General features: G+C 44.9%; 1 protein-coding gene across 1 annotated transcript in view; it reads right to left on the bottom strand.

Moving 5' to 3' along the window:
• TAX1BP1 (Tax1 binding protein 1) overlaps positions 1-12,207 on the bottom strand; it is a 152,095-nt gene that overhangs the window by 98,250 nt on the left and 41,638 nt on the right. Inside the window, exon 3 of the mRNA XM_069729916.1 lies at positions 4,515-4,617. Coding sequence (XP_069586017.1) covers positions 4,515-4,617 — 103 coding nt within the window. The remainder of the gene's footprint in view (positions 1-4,514; positions 4,618-12,207) is intronic.

Genomic DNA, 12,207 nt, shown 5'->3' with positions numbered 1-12,207 from the left:
TATTTACTATGCCCAGGCAACGCTGGGCTCTTCAGCTAGTTTCTGTATAAATATTAAGGGCACAATGGTCATTAATCCAAATGCAAACAATAAAAAAACAAAACAATAGGAAGTGGATGACAATGGTCGAGAATCGATGCAAAACTGAGTGTCTCATTTAATCCATCTGGAGCTATTGTACCCAGAGAGACAATCCATTTGGTTTCCCTTTGGGCAAGTATTTATTTTTAATATTACCACCCCTAATACCACCATGAATTACATCAATACCTCATATCGTGAGACCTGGGATTACAATTGTGGTAGAATATAAAAGTAATGTGGAATCCACCAACCCCAATCTTATTGGGCAGTTTCCGATCACATGATCGCCTCGACATCTAAAGGGGATTGTCTGGTCCAAATCGATAAGTCTGCAATCACTCTGTGTGCTGTAGGGATATGCCAGTTTCTTCGCTGGGACAAGAGTATGGAGCCCACTGGCCGGGAGTATGAATAACTAATACATATCCTCCGGTTACGGGTCAGAAACTGGCGAATCCCACAGTGCGTGTACTGGGGGGGATTCATAAGTCTGCAGTCACACAGTGATAGCATACTTATCGATTTGGACCGGACAACCCCTTTAAGGTCCTGTTGTTCAGTCTGGTGGAACAGACTCCCACAGGAAGCAACACAAATACTCGAAACGCACGTTGGGGACTCATATGTGTGGTAACTCTGCAGTGCACTAGTGCTATAGGTATGACCGTTTTTCTGCCATGCATATTGGTAATTTACTACTTGGATGATTACCATATATACTCGAGTATAAGCCGACCCAAGTATAAGCCGACCCCTCTAATTTTGCCACAAATAACTGGGAAAACTTAATGACTTGAGTATAAGCCTAGGGTGGGAACTGCAGCAGCTACCGGTAAATGTCAAAAGTAAAAATAGATACCAATAAAAGTAAAATTAATTGAGACATCAGTAGGTGACGTGTTTTTGAATATCCATATTGAATCAGGAGCCCCATTTAGTAACAGTTAGTAAGGCCGAAAAAAAAACATTTGTCCATCCAGTTCAGCCTATATTCCATCATAATAAATCCCCAGATCTACATCCTTTTACAGAACCTAATTTAATGCTCCATAGTTTATGATGGCCCCATAAGATGCTCCATATTAAAATATGCCCCATATAATCCTGCATAAAGGGTAATAAGGGCCCCATAAGATGCGCCATAGACACATTTGCCCAATATAATGCTGCACAAATGCTGATTATGGCCCCATAAGATGCTCCATAAAGATATTTGCCTCATATATTGCTGCACAAACGTTGATTATGGCCGCATACAGTGCTGCACAAACGTTATGGCCCCATACAGTGGTGCACAAACGTTATGGCCCCATATAGTGCTGCACAAACGTTATGGCCTCTTAGGCTATGTGCACACGTTGCAGATTTGCCTGTGGAATTTCCTGTGCAGATTCTGAATTTCTTGGCAGAAAACACAGGTCAGAATCTGCTCCTTTTTTTTGGTCTGTGCACACGTTGCAGATTTTTGTGCAGATTTCTTCCTTTTTTTACCCCTGCAGCTTTTTATTATGGAGTGGGTGCAGAAACGCAGCAGTTCTGCACAAAGAAGTGACATGCTCCTTTTTTGAATCTGCTGCGTTTTCTGTGCAGATTTTTCTGCACCATTAGCACAGCATTTTTATTTTGCCATTGATTTACATTGTACTGTAAATCACTTGCAGATCTGCAGCGTTTCTGCGCGGAAAAAAAAGCTGCAGTTCTGCAGGAAATCTGCAACGTGTGCACATAGCCTTATAGTGCTGCACAAACGTTATGGCCCCATAGATGCTCCATACAGACTCTTGCCCCATTTGCTGTGATTTAAAAAAAAAATAAATAAATAAAAAAAAAATCGCATACTCACCTCTTCGTCGCTCAGGCCCCCGGCACTTTCAATAGTCACCTGCTCCTCATTCCGGCGCCGCTCCATCTTCAGCACTGGCGTTCAGGCTGAGGGCGCGCACTAACCACGTCACCGCGCCCTCTGACCTGAGCGCCACTGCTGAAGATGGAGCAGCGCCGAAACGAGAAGCAGGTGACTATCACGCAGCGCTCCCCTCCTCGTTATACTTACCTGCTCCTGGCGCTGTGCAGTCCCTGCTTCCCCGGCGCTGCAGCTTCTTCTTGTAGTGAGCGGTCACCGTTACCGCTCATTACAGTAATGAATATGCGGCTCCACCTCTATCTGAGGTGGAGCCGCATATTCATTACTGTAATGAGTGGTATCATGTGACCGCTCAGTACAGGAGGATGCTGCCAGCGCCGGGAAGCCAGGGACCTGCAGGGACCGTGCCAGGAGCAGGTGAGTATAATTAGACAGCCCCCGCTCCCCCTCACCCGCCAACCCCTGAGTATGACTTGAGTATAAGCCAAGAGGAGGACTTTCAGCCCAAAAAAGTGGGCTGAAAATCTCGGCTTATACTCGAGTATATACGGTACATTTGGATGAACAGACAGACACATACTACTTTATTGTCTTTATAGACAAATATTTTTTTTACTGTATGTACAATAAATATTTTTTATGTCAAAACTCAGTTTTTCCTCCTTTTTGTACTTACAGCCTTTTTACAGAAAAACACACACACACACCCGTCTCTGCAAAAGGGGCAGAGGTCCATCAAATGTAATTTTCATTGAATCTTGCTAAAGTGCTAACATGTAAGTGCACACAAAACCTGTGAGAAGTTGCCCCCATTTCCCACAAAACTGCTTATTGTACACGTTGTCCAATATCTTCATGAAAGTGGCCTGATTCTCATGCTCTGTAACTTGTCATCCACTTTTTTTTTTTTCCAGTGGGTGTTTCCTCTTTACAAGTAATTTGCTAGCACTATAGGAGCGGAAACAGATTTGCTCTCACTTCCCAGCATGCATTATGTCATTAGCCAATAGCTTGCCTGCCTCTCCGTCAGTTCTGTATGCCATCTGTCAGACAGGAGAGCAGGAGCAGAGAGACACCGACTCATTACTTGGCTCTAATGCATGGCAGTGTCTACAGCAAGAAGGGAAAGACCCCCAAGGCTGAGGTCACAGTACAATATATACACATATAGCATCTAATGTGAGATACTAATGACACTCAGCTCAAACTTTGTTGCGAGCGTGATCCGAGCGTCAGTGCGCTGTTCTCCAATCCTCTTGTATGAGAGAATCGCGGTACATGTGAGGAAGAGACGGAGAAAGTAACTTCTCCATTGCCGGCCTCCGCAGTAATCGCATTACACTCAGGGGACATACAAGTGCAGTCTGATGTTTTGCACGCACCCATAGACTTGTATGGGTGCTGACCGATATACGCTGCCAATTGCAGCATGCAGCGATTTTTTTTTTCTTATGCCGACTCAGCAGGAAAAAAATATACACTAATCGGCCTTGCTCCATAGTATAATATTGGAGCGAGTGCCATCAGATGAAACATTTCAGACAGCACTAGTCTGAGTGATACATTGACTATACGTCAGTCTGAGCCCTAACTGCTGTGCCTGCGAAGTCAGATTTTTATATACAGGGATTTGCAGATTGTGTATTTATCCATTATATATCAATGGAGATCAACTCTGAAAGTGAGGGGCCATTTAGGGCCTCATTATGGAACAGCTCGGAGTTAAGGTACCGTCACACTAGACGATATCGCTAGCGATCCGTGACGTTGCAGCGTCCTCGCTAGCGATATCGTCCAGTGTGACAGGCAGCAGCGATCAGGCCCCTGCTGTGCTGTCGCTGGTCGGGGAAGAAAGTCAAGAACTTTATTTGGTCGCTGGACTCCCCGCAGACATCGCTGAATCGGCGTGTGTGACACCGATTCAGCGATGTCTTCGCTGGTAACCAGGGTAAACATCGGGTAACTAAGCGCAGGGCCGCGCTTAGTAACCCGATGTTTACCCTGGTTACCATCCTAAAAGTAAAAAAAACAAACACATACTTACCTACAGCTGTCTGTCCTCCAGCGCTGTGCTCTTCACTCCTCCTGTACTGGCTGTGAGCGTCGGTCAGCCGGAAAGCAGAGCGGTGACGTCACCGCTCTGCTTTCCGGCCGCTGTGCTCACAGCCAGTGCAGGAGGAGTGCAGAGCACAGCGCTGGAGGACAGACGGCTGTAGGTAAGTATGTAGCGTTTGTTTTTTTACTTTTAGGATGGTAACCAGGGTAAACATCGGGTTACTAAGCGCGGCCCTGCGCTTAGTTACCCGATTTTTACCCTGGTTACCAGCGTCGCTGGAGAGCGGTCTGTGTGACAGCTCTCCAGCGACCAAACAGCGACGCTGCAGCGATCCGGATCGTTGTCGGTATCGCTGCAGCGTCGCCAAGTGTGACGGTACCTTTAAACCATAAAAGTGACACCCGCCAAGAAGTGCTAGGAAGCAATTAATAGACAGAGTGCCCTCGAGAATAGGCATTGCCTCTGTGCCATTAAAGACACAGGCAGGAGAGTCGTTTGTTGCAGACCTACCTTGAAAAGTCAGCACACAGTTACGAGTTGAATCCGGAACATAGTTTTCAGGCAATGGTGACCACAAGAAAGTATAATAGTCTCGTGCAGTGCTCCAGCCAACCTGAAGAAAAAAAAAAAAAAAAAAAGGAAATTACATACATAAAAATATGCACAATCCAATAAAACTTAATTATTGCTAGGCTATAACTCTTTGGTAGTCTAAGGCCTATAAAGTCCAGGCTGCAATAGCACTGGTAGTAAAAGGCAAGTGTGTCACTTATGGCATAGCGACAAGTGTCATGTGGATCAGTAAGGCTCTGTTCACATGTTCATGTTATCAGTCTGTTAGAAATCCATTTAAAAAAAAAAAACACGTGGTAAAAACAGTTGCATTGCTTCGTTTCCATTTTGCATTCGCTTTTGTTCAGTTTATAACAGATCTGTTCTTACTAGACGTGTCCCCAGCGCTCTGAGAATGCGCACTGCTTAAAAATGGATCAGTTAATGAAAGTCCATCCAAATTGATCTGTTTCTCAGACTTCACTGTACATAAAAAAAAAAGAAAAAAAAAAATGGACTGCTGAGCTGGCGAAAATGTGTCTGCAGACGGCTCAGGAGCAGAGCTCCCTCCATATGTGCTAGATGCCATATGTACGGTACCCCAAACTAGCATTGATAAGATGGACACCTCACCAAGGGAAAAAGACACAGCTCTACTGATCGAAAACTACAAATGTTAGGAGTCTCAGGGAATAGTGACAATACATGGCAGTATGATGAGGACAGCCTCCTCATTATAGTGCCATCAATACTTACAGCAAAAGTTTCTCTCAAATGAACATTTCTGAGGATAAGTCCACTGATCGCGCAGAGCTGAACAGCAGATACTTCAGGAATTTTACACCGATTTTGCACAAAACCAAATCTTTTAATTACATACTAAGCTGCTTTCAATAGTCTGCCCCTCAACACTTGGAAGTAGCATGCAAATTATCCAGAGTCAGAAATGTCAGATAATCGTTTTACTCAATGATACCCACAGGAACTTCTACTTTTATTTGGTTTAGCTGCATGATAAATAACGAATAAATTAAAATATTTAACAATTATGCTCACAATGGCAATAAAAAGGTGCATTTATAACATACTATTCAGGTATACAGTAAAGACCAAAAGTTTGGACACCTTAAAGATTTTTCTGTATTTTCATGACTATGAAAATTGTACATTCACACTGAAGGCATCAAAACTATGAATTAACACATGTGGAACTATATACTTAACAAAAAAGTGTGAAACAGCTGAAATTATGTCTTATATTCTAGGTTCTTCAAAGTAGCCACCTTTTTGCTTTGATGACTGCTTTGCACACTCTTGGCATTCTCTTGATGAGCTTCAAGAGGTAGTCACCGGGAATGGTCCTCCAACAATCTTGAAGGAGTTCCCAGAGATGCTTAGCACTTGTTGGCCCTTTTGCCTTCACTCTGCGGTCCAGCTCACCCCAAACCATCTCGATTGGTTTCAGGTCTGGTGACTGTGGAGGCCAGGTCATCTGGCGTAGCACCCCATCACTCTCCTTCTTGGTCAAATAGCCCTTACATAGCCTGGAAGTGTGTTTGGGGTCATTGTCCTGTTGAAAAATAAATGATGGTCCAACTAAACGCAAACCGGATGGAATAGCATGCCGCTGAAAGATGCTGTGGTAGCCATGCTGGTTCAGTATGCCTTCAATTTTGAATAAATCCCCAACAGTGTCACCAGCAAAGCACCCCCACACCATCACACCTCCTCCATACTTCACGGTGGGAACCAGGCATGTAGAGTCCATCCGTTCACCTTTTCTGCGTCGCACAAAGACACGGTGGTTGGAACCAAAGATGTCAAATTTGGACTCATCAGACCAAAGCACAGATTTCCACTGGTCTAATGTCCATTCCTTGTGTTCTTTAGCCCAAACAAGTCTCTTCTGCTTGTTGCCTGTCCTTAGCAGTGGTTTCCTAGCAGCTATTTTACCATGAAGGCCTGCTGCACAAAGTCTCCTCTTAACAGTTGTTGTAGAGATGTGTCTGCTGCTCGAACTCTGTGTGGCATTGACCTGGTCTCTAATCTGAGCTGCTGTTAACCTGCGATTTCTGAGGCTGGTGACTCGGATAAACTTATCCTCAGAAGCAGAGGTGACTCTTGGTCTTCCTTTCCTTGGGCGGTCCTCATGTGAGCCAGTTTCTTTGTAGCGCTTGATGGTGTTTGCCACTGCACTTGGGGACACTTTCATAATTTTTCATGTTTTTTTGTTATATTTTTTGGTAGACAAAGTGACCAAAAACATGGATTCTGCCATTTTTTTTCTTTCACTTCGGCATATACAATATGGGACAAATATTGTGATATTTTATTAGTATGGTTGATTACGCATGTAGACTTCAAAATATCTTATTTTTCATTTTAGATATTTAGGTTCTGGGAAAAGGGGAGAGGGTGGGATTCAATTTGTGTAATTAATGTTTTGAACCAGTGATTTCTTGTACAATAAACCGCAATACTAATATTGCGGTGGTGGGGCGGGAAATGCTGGAAGGGCAGTAACTACCCTAACAGCAGTCACCTAAGCTAACCCTATTGCTGTAGTTTAACCATTTAAACAGTTTAAAATTGTGTGGTTTAGCTTTTGGGTGTTCATTCCACCCCTCATACACAAATAAAATGTGGTGTGCTATTGGAGCGATGGGTCTTTGTTCTACCATCAAGTGTGTGCGACAGACCTTAGACGCTATGACGTAACTACATCGTGACTGCTGTGCAGAGCGTCAGTGCACAGACAGCAATGACCAGAGCAGAGCAACAGCCTAACAGGTGCAAGGTATGTGTGTGCATTTCTTTTTTTATGAAGGTGTGTGGCCTCCTACTGTACATAGGGGGAGGCAAGGTGTGTGGCCTCCTACTGTACATAGGGGGAGGCAAGGTGTGTGGCCTCCTACTGTACATAGGGGGAGGCAAGGTGTGTGGCCTCCTACTGTACATAGGGGGAGGCAAGGTGTGTGGCCTCCTACTGTACATAGGGGGAGGCAAGGTGTGTGGCCTCCTACTGTACATAGGGGGAGGCAAGGTGTGTGGCCTACTGTACATAGGGGGAGGCAAGGTGTGGCCTCCTACTGTACATTGGGGAGGCAAGGTGTGTGGCCTCCTACTGTACATAGAGGGAGGCAAGGTGTGTGGCCTCCTACTGTACATAGAGGGAGGCAAGGTGTGTGGCCTACTGTACATAGGGGGAGGCAAGGTGTATGGCATCCTACTGTACATACGGGGAGGCAAGGTGTATGGCATCCTACTGTACATAGGGGGAGGCAAGGTGTGTGGCTTTCTACTGTACATAGGGGGAGGCAAGGTGTGTGGCCTAATCTACATACGGGGAGGCAAGGTGTATGGCCTCCTACTGTACATAGGGGGAGGCAAGGTGTGTGGCCTCCTACTGTACATAGGGGGAGGCAAGGTGTGTGGCCTTCTACTGTACATAGGGGGAGCCAAGGTGTGGGGTCTCCTACTGTACAGATAGGGAGGCCAGGTGTGTAGACTCATACTGTACAGATAGGGAGGCTAGGTGTGTAGACTCATACTGCACAGAGTGGGATGCTGTGTGGGGAATCATACTATACATAGGGGGATGTTGTGTAGAGGCTCATGTTGTACACCCTGGGCTAAAAGTATTTTAGTATATGGTACAAGTGATCAAGCAATTTCAAATTAAAGATACTTTGAAAGGCAAAAATAAATACATACCGAATATACTCATGTATAAGTCGAGGCACCTAATTTTGCCACGAAAAACTGAGAAACCGTATTGACTCGAGTATAAGCCTGGTGTGTGTGGCTCCCTCTCCCCCCTTCCTGGTGTGCGTGGCTCCCTCTTCCCCGTCCTGGTGTGCGTGGCTCCCTCTTCCCTGTCCTGGTGTGCGTGGCTCCCTCTTCCCCGTCCTGGTGTGCGTGGCTCCCTCTTCCCCGTCCTGGTGTGCGTGGCTCCCTCTTCCCCGTCCTGGTGTGCGTGGGCTCCCTCTTCCCCATCCTGGTGTGCGTGGCTCCCTCTTCTCCGTCCTGGTGCGCGTGGCTCCCTCTTCCCAGTCCTGGTGTGAGGGGCTCCCTCTTCCCAATCCTGGTGTGCGTGGCTCCCTCTTCCCCATCCTGGTGTGCGTGGCTCCCTCTTCCCCATCCTGGTATGCATCGCCTCCTCATCCCTATCCTTATATGCATGGCACCCTCATCCCTATCATGGTGTGCATGGCTCCTCTTCCCCATCCTGGTGTGCATGGCTCCTCGTCCTTATCCTGGTCTGCAAGGCTCCTCAACCCTATCTTGTTATGCATGGCCCCCCATGAGAAAAGCATAACAAATAGGTAAACCATCCTACTTATGGTCCCCTGAACGCCCTCACAGCATCTTGTTCCGATGCCAGTGGCTCGTGCAGCCGAGCGATCACGTGACTCGCTCATTAATGGAATGAATATTAACCTCTCTCCAGGCCTATGGGAGTGGAAAGAGGTGAACCTTCATAATTCTTAAGTAGCGCGCACCCGTGATAGCCCAGCCACTGCTGGTGGCTGCGGCAGACACTGTGCACAATAAAAGAGAAATGAATATTCACTGCCAGCGCAGTGAATAATCATTTCTCTTTAGCAGTGGGCACAGGACATAGCCACAGCCTCCTAACTGATGTGACCCGCTGCTCCCCATCCCCTGCTGTCTTCTGAGACAATGACTCGAGTATAAGCCGAGGGGGACGTTTTCAGCACACAAAAAAAAAAAAGTGTGCTGAAAAACTTGGCTTATATTTGAGTATATATAGTAAATTAAAAAAAAATAAATTGAAATGTCAGAATTGTAATGTTTTGTTTATTTACCACCACTGAACCTCCCCAAAACAATGCTATTTAACTCCTTAGTGACAGAGCCAATTTGGTACTTAGTGGTCAGAATAGTAAAAATTGTCTCGGTCATGGTCACTTTATGAGGCTATAACTCTGGAACGCTTTAACGGATCCCGCTGATTCTGAGACTGTTTATTTTGTGACATATTGTACTTCATGTTCGTGGTAACATTTCTTCGATATTACTTGCGATTATTTATGGAAAAAAAAACGGAAATATGGCAAAAAATTCGCAATTTTTAAACTTTGAATTTTTATGCCCTTAAATCAGAGAGATATGTCACACAAAATAGTTAATAAATAACATTTCCCATTTTTGGTAACAATTTTTTTTGTTAGGAAGTTATAAGGGTTAAAAGTTGACAAGCGATTTCTCATTTTTACAACAAAATTGACAAAACCATTTTTTTTTTTAGGGACCATCTCAGATTTAAAGTCACTTTGAGGGGCGTACATGACAGAAAATACCCAAACTTGACACCATTCTAAAAACTACACCCCTCAATGTGCTCAAAACCACATTCAAGAACTTTATTAACCCTTGACGTGCTTCACATCAACTGAAACAATGTGGAAGAAAAAAAATTAACATTTAACTTTTTATTGCAAACATTTTACTTCAGAACCATTTTTTTTTTATTTTCACAAGTGTAAAACGAGAAAATGAACCACAAAATTTGTTGTGCAATTTCTCCTGAATACGCCGATACGCCATATGTGATGGTAAACCATTGTTTGGGCGCACGACAGGGCCTGAAAGAGAAGGAGCGCCGTTTGACTTTTTCAATGCAGAATTGGCTGGAATGGAGATCGGACGCCATGTCGCGTTTGGAGAGCCCTGATGTGCCTAAACAGTGGAAACCCCCCACAAGTGACACCATTTTGGAAACTAGACCCCTTAAGGAACTAATATAGATGTGTGGTGAGCACTCTGAACCCCCAAGTACTTCACAAAAGTTTATAATGTAGAGCAGTGAAAGAAGAAAAAAAAAAAAAAAATCGAATTTTTAACACAAAAATGATATTTTCGCCCACAAATCTTTATTTTCACAAGGGTAACAGGAGAAATTAGACACGAAAAGTTGTTTTGCAATTTGTCCTGAGTATGCAGATACCCCATATGTGGAGCTTGGAAGAGAAGGAGTTCCGTTTGACTATTTCAATGCAGAATTGGCTGGAATTGAGATCGGACACCATGTCGCGTTTGGAGAGCCCCTGATGTGCCTAAACATTGGAAACCCCCCACAAGTGACCTCCATTTTGGAAACTAAACCCATTAAGGAACTTATCTAGATGTGTAGTGAGCACCTTGAACCAGCAAGTGCTTCACAGAAATTTATAACGTAGAGCCGTGAAAATAAAAATCCTTTTTGTCCCTCAAAAATTATTTTTTAGCTCGCAATTTCTTATTTTCTCAAGGGTAACACGAGAAATTGGACCCCAAAATTTATTGTGCAATTTATGCGGAGTATGCCGATACCCCACATGTGGGGGACCACTGTTTGGGCGCATGGCAGAGCTCGGAAGGGAAGGCGTGCCGTTTTGGAATGCAGAATTTGATAGAATGGTCCGCGGGCGTCATGTTGCGTTTGCAGAGCCCCTGATGTACTTAAACAGTAGAAACCCCCCAAAAGTGACCCCACTTTGAAAACTAGACCCCCCAAGGAGCTTATCTAGATGTGTGGTGAGCACTTTGAAAGCCCAAGTGCTTCACAGACGTTTATAATGCAGAGTCGAGAAAATATATATATTTTTTTCCACAAAAATGATTTTTTTAGCCCCCAATTTTTTTTTTTTCGCAAGGGTGACAGCAGAAACTGGACCCCAAAAGTTGTTGTCCAGTCATGAGTACGCTGATACCCCATATGTGGGGGTAAACCACTGTTTGGGCGCACGGCAGAGCTCAGAAGAGAGGGAGCACCAATTGACTAATTGAACGCAAAATTGGCTGTTTGGAGACCCCCTGATGTACCTAAACAGTGGAAACCCCCCAATTCTAACTCCAACCGTAACCCCAACACACCCCTAACGCTAATCCCAACCCAATCCATAACCCTAATCAAAACCCTAACCCCAAACCTAACTTTAACCCCAACTTTAGCCTCAGCCCTAACCCTAGCCCTAACTAAAAAAAAAAAAAGTATGTATTTCTATTTTCCAGTTTATCATTTTTTCCTAACTAAGGGGGTGATAAGGGGGGGTTATTTACAATTTCTTTTTTATTTTGATCACTCTGATAGGATCTCACAGTGACCAAAATAAAACAAGAGGAAGAATCTTCCTCTGCCAGCCGGCACAACACGGCGGGCGCACTGCGTATGCCCCCGCCATTTTCTTCCCAGAGGAAGAAGCTGGCGGCCAGGAGGGGACGCAGGAGAACCCAGGGACACCGGTAAGTATGACAGGGTCCCCGAATAACCCTATTTCTCTGTTCTCTGATGTGCGATCACATCAGAGGACAGACAATGACACACCGCTTTTTTCCTTTTTGCGGTCGCCCGTAAACGGTTATTTAACCGGTGATCACAAAACAGGGGTCGGTAAAAACCAACCCCGATCATGTTCTTTGGGGTCTCTGCTACCCCCGGCAGCAGAGACCCCAAAGATCTTCCGGGTGCCGGCTGGCTTTTTCCCGGAAAAAGATGGCGGTGCCCATTGGGAGCATCGGGGGAGACGGGTGAGTATCGGGGGGGCGATTGGGGACCCCATTTCTCTGTCCTCTGATGTGCGATCACATCAGAGGACAGAGAAATTAAACGGGAAATCACTTTTTTTTTTTTTTTTTTTTTTAAACC

Source organism: Ranitomeya imitator, chromosome 6 (genome assembly GCF_032444005.1).
Source record: "Ranitomeya imitator isolate aRanImi1 chromosome 6, aRanImi1.pri, whole genome shotgun sequence".
In the NCBI taxonomy this organism is placed as follows: domain Eukaryota; kingdom Metazoa; phylum Chordata; class Amphibia; order Anura; family Dendrobatidae; genus Ranitomeya; species Ranitomeya imitator.
The sequence above is the reverse complement of the archived record's forward strand: the minus strand, read 5'-3'. Positions and strand labels throughout refer to the sequence as shown.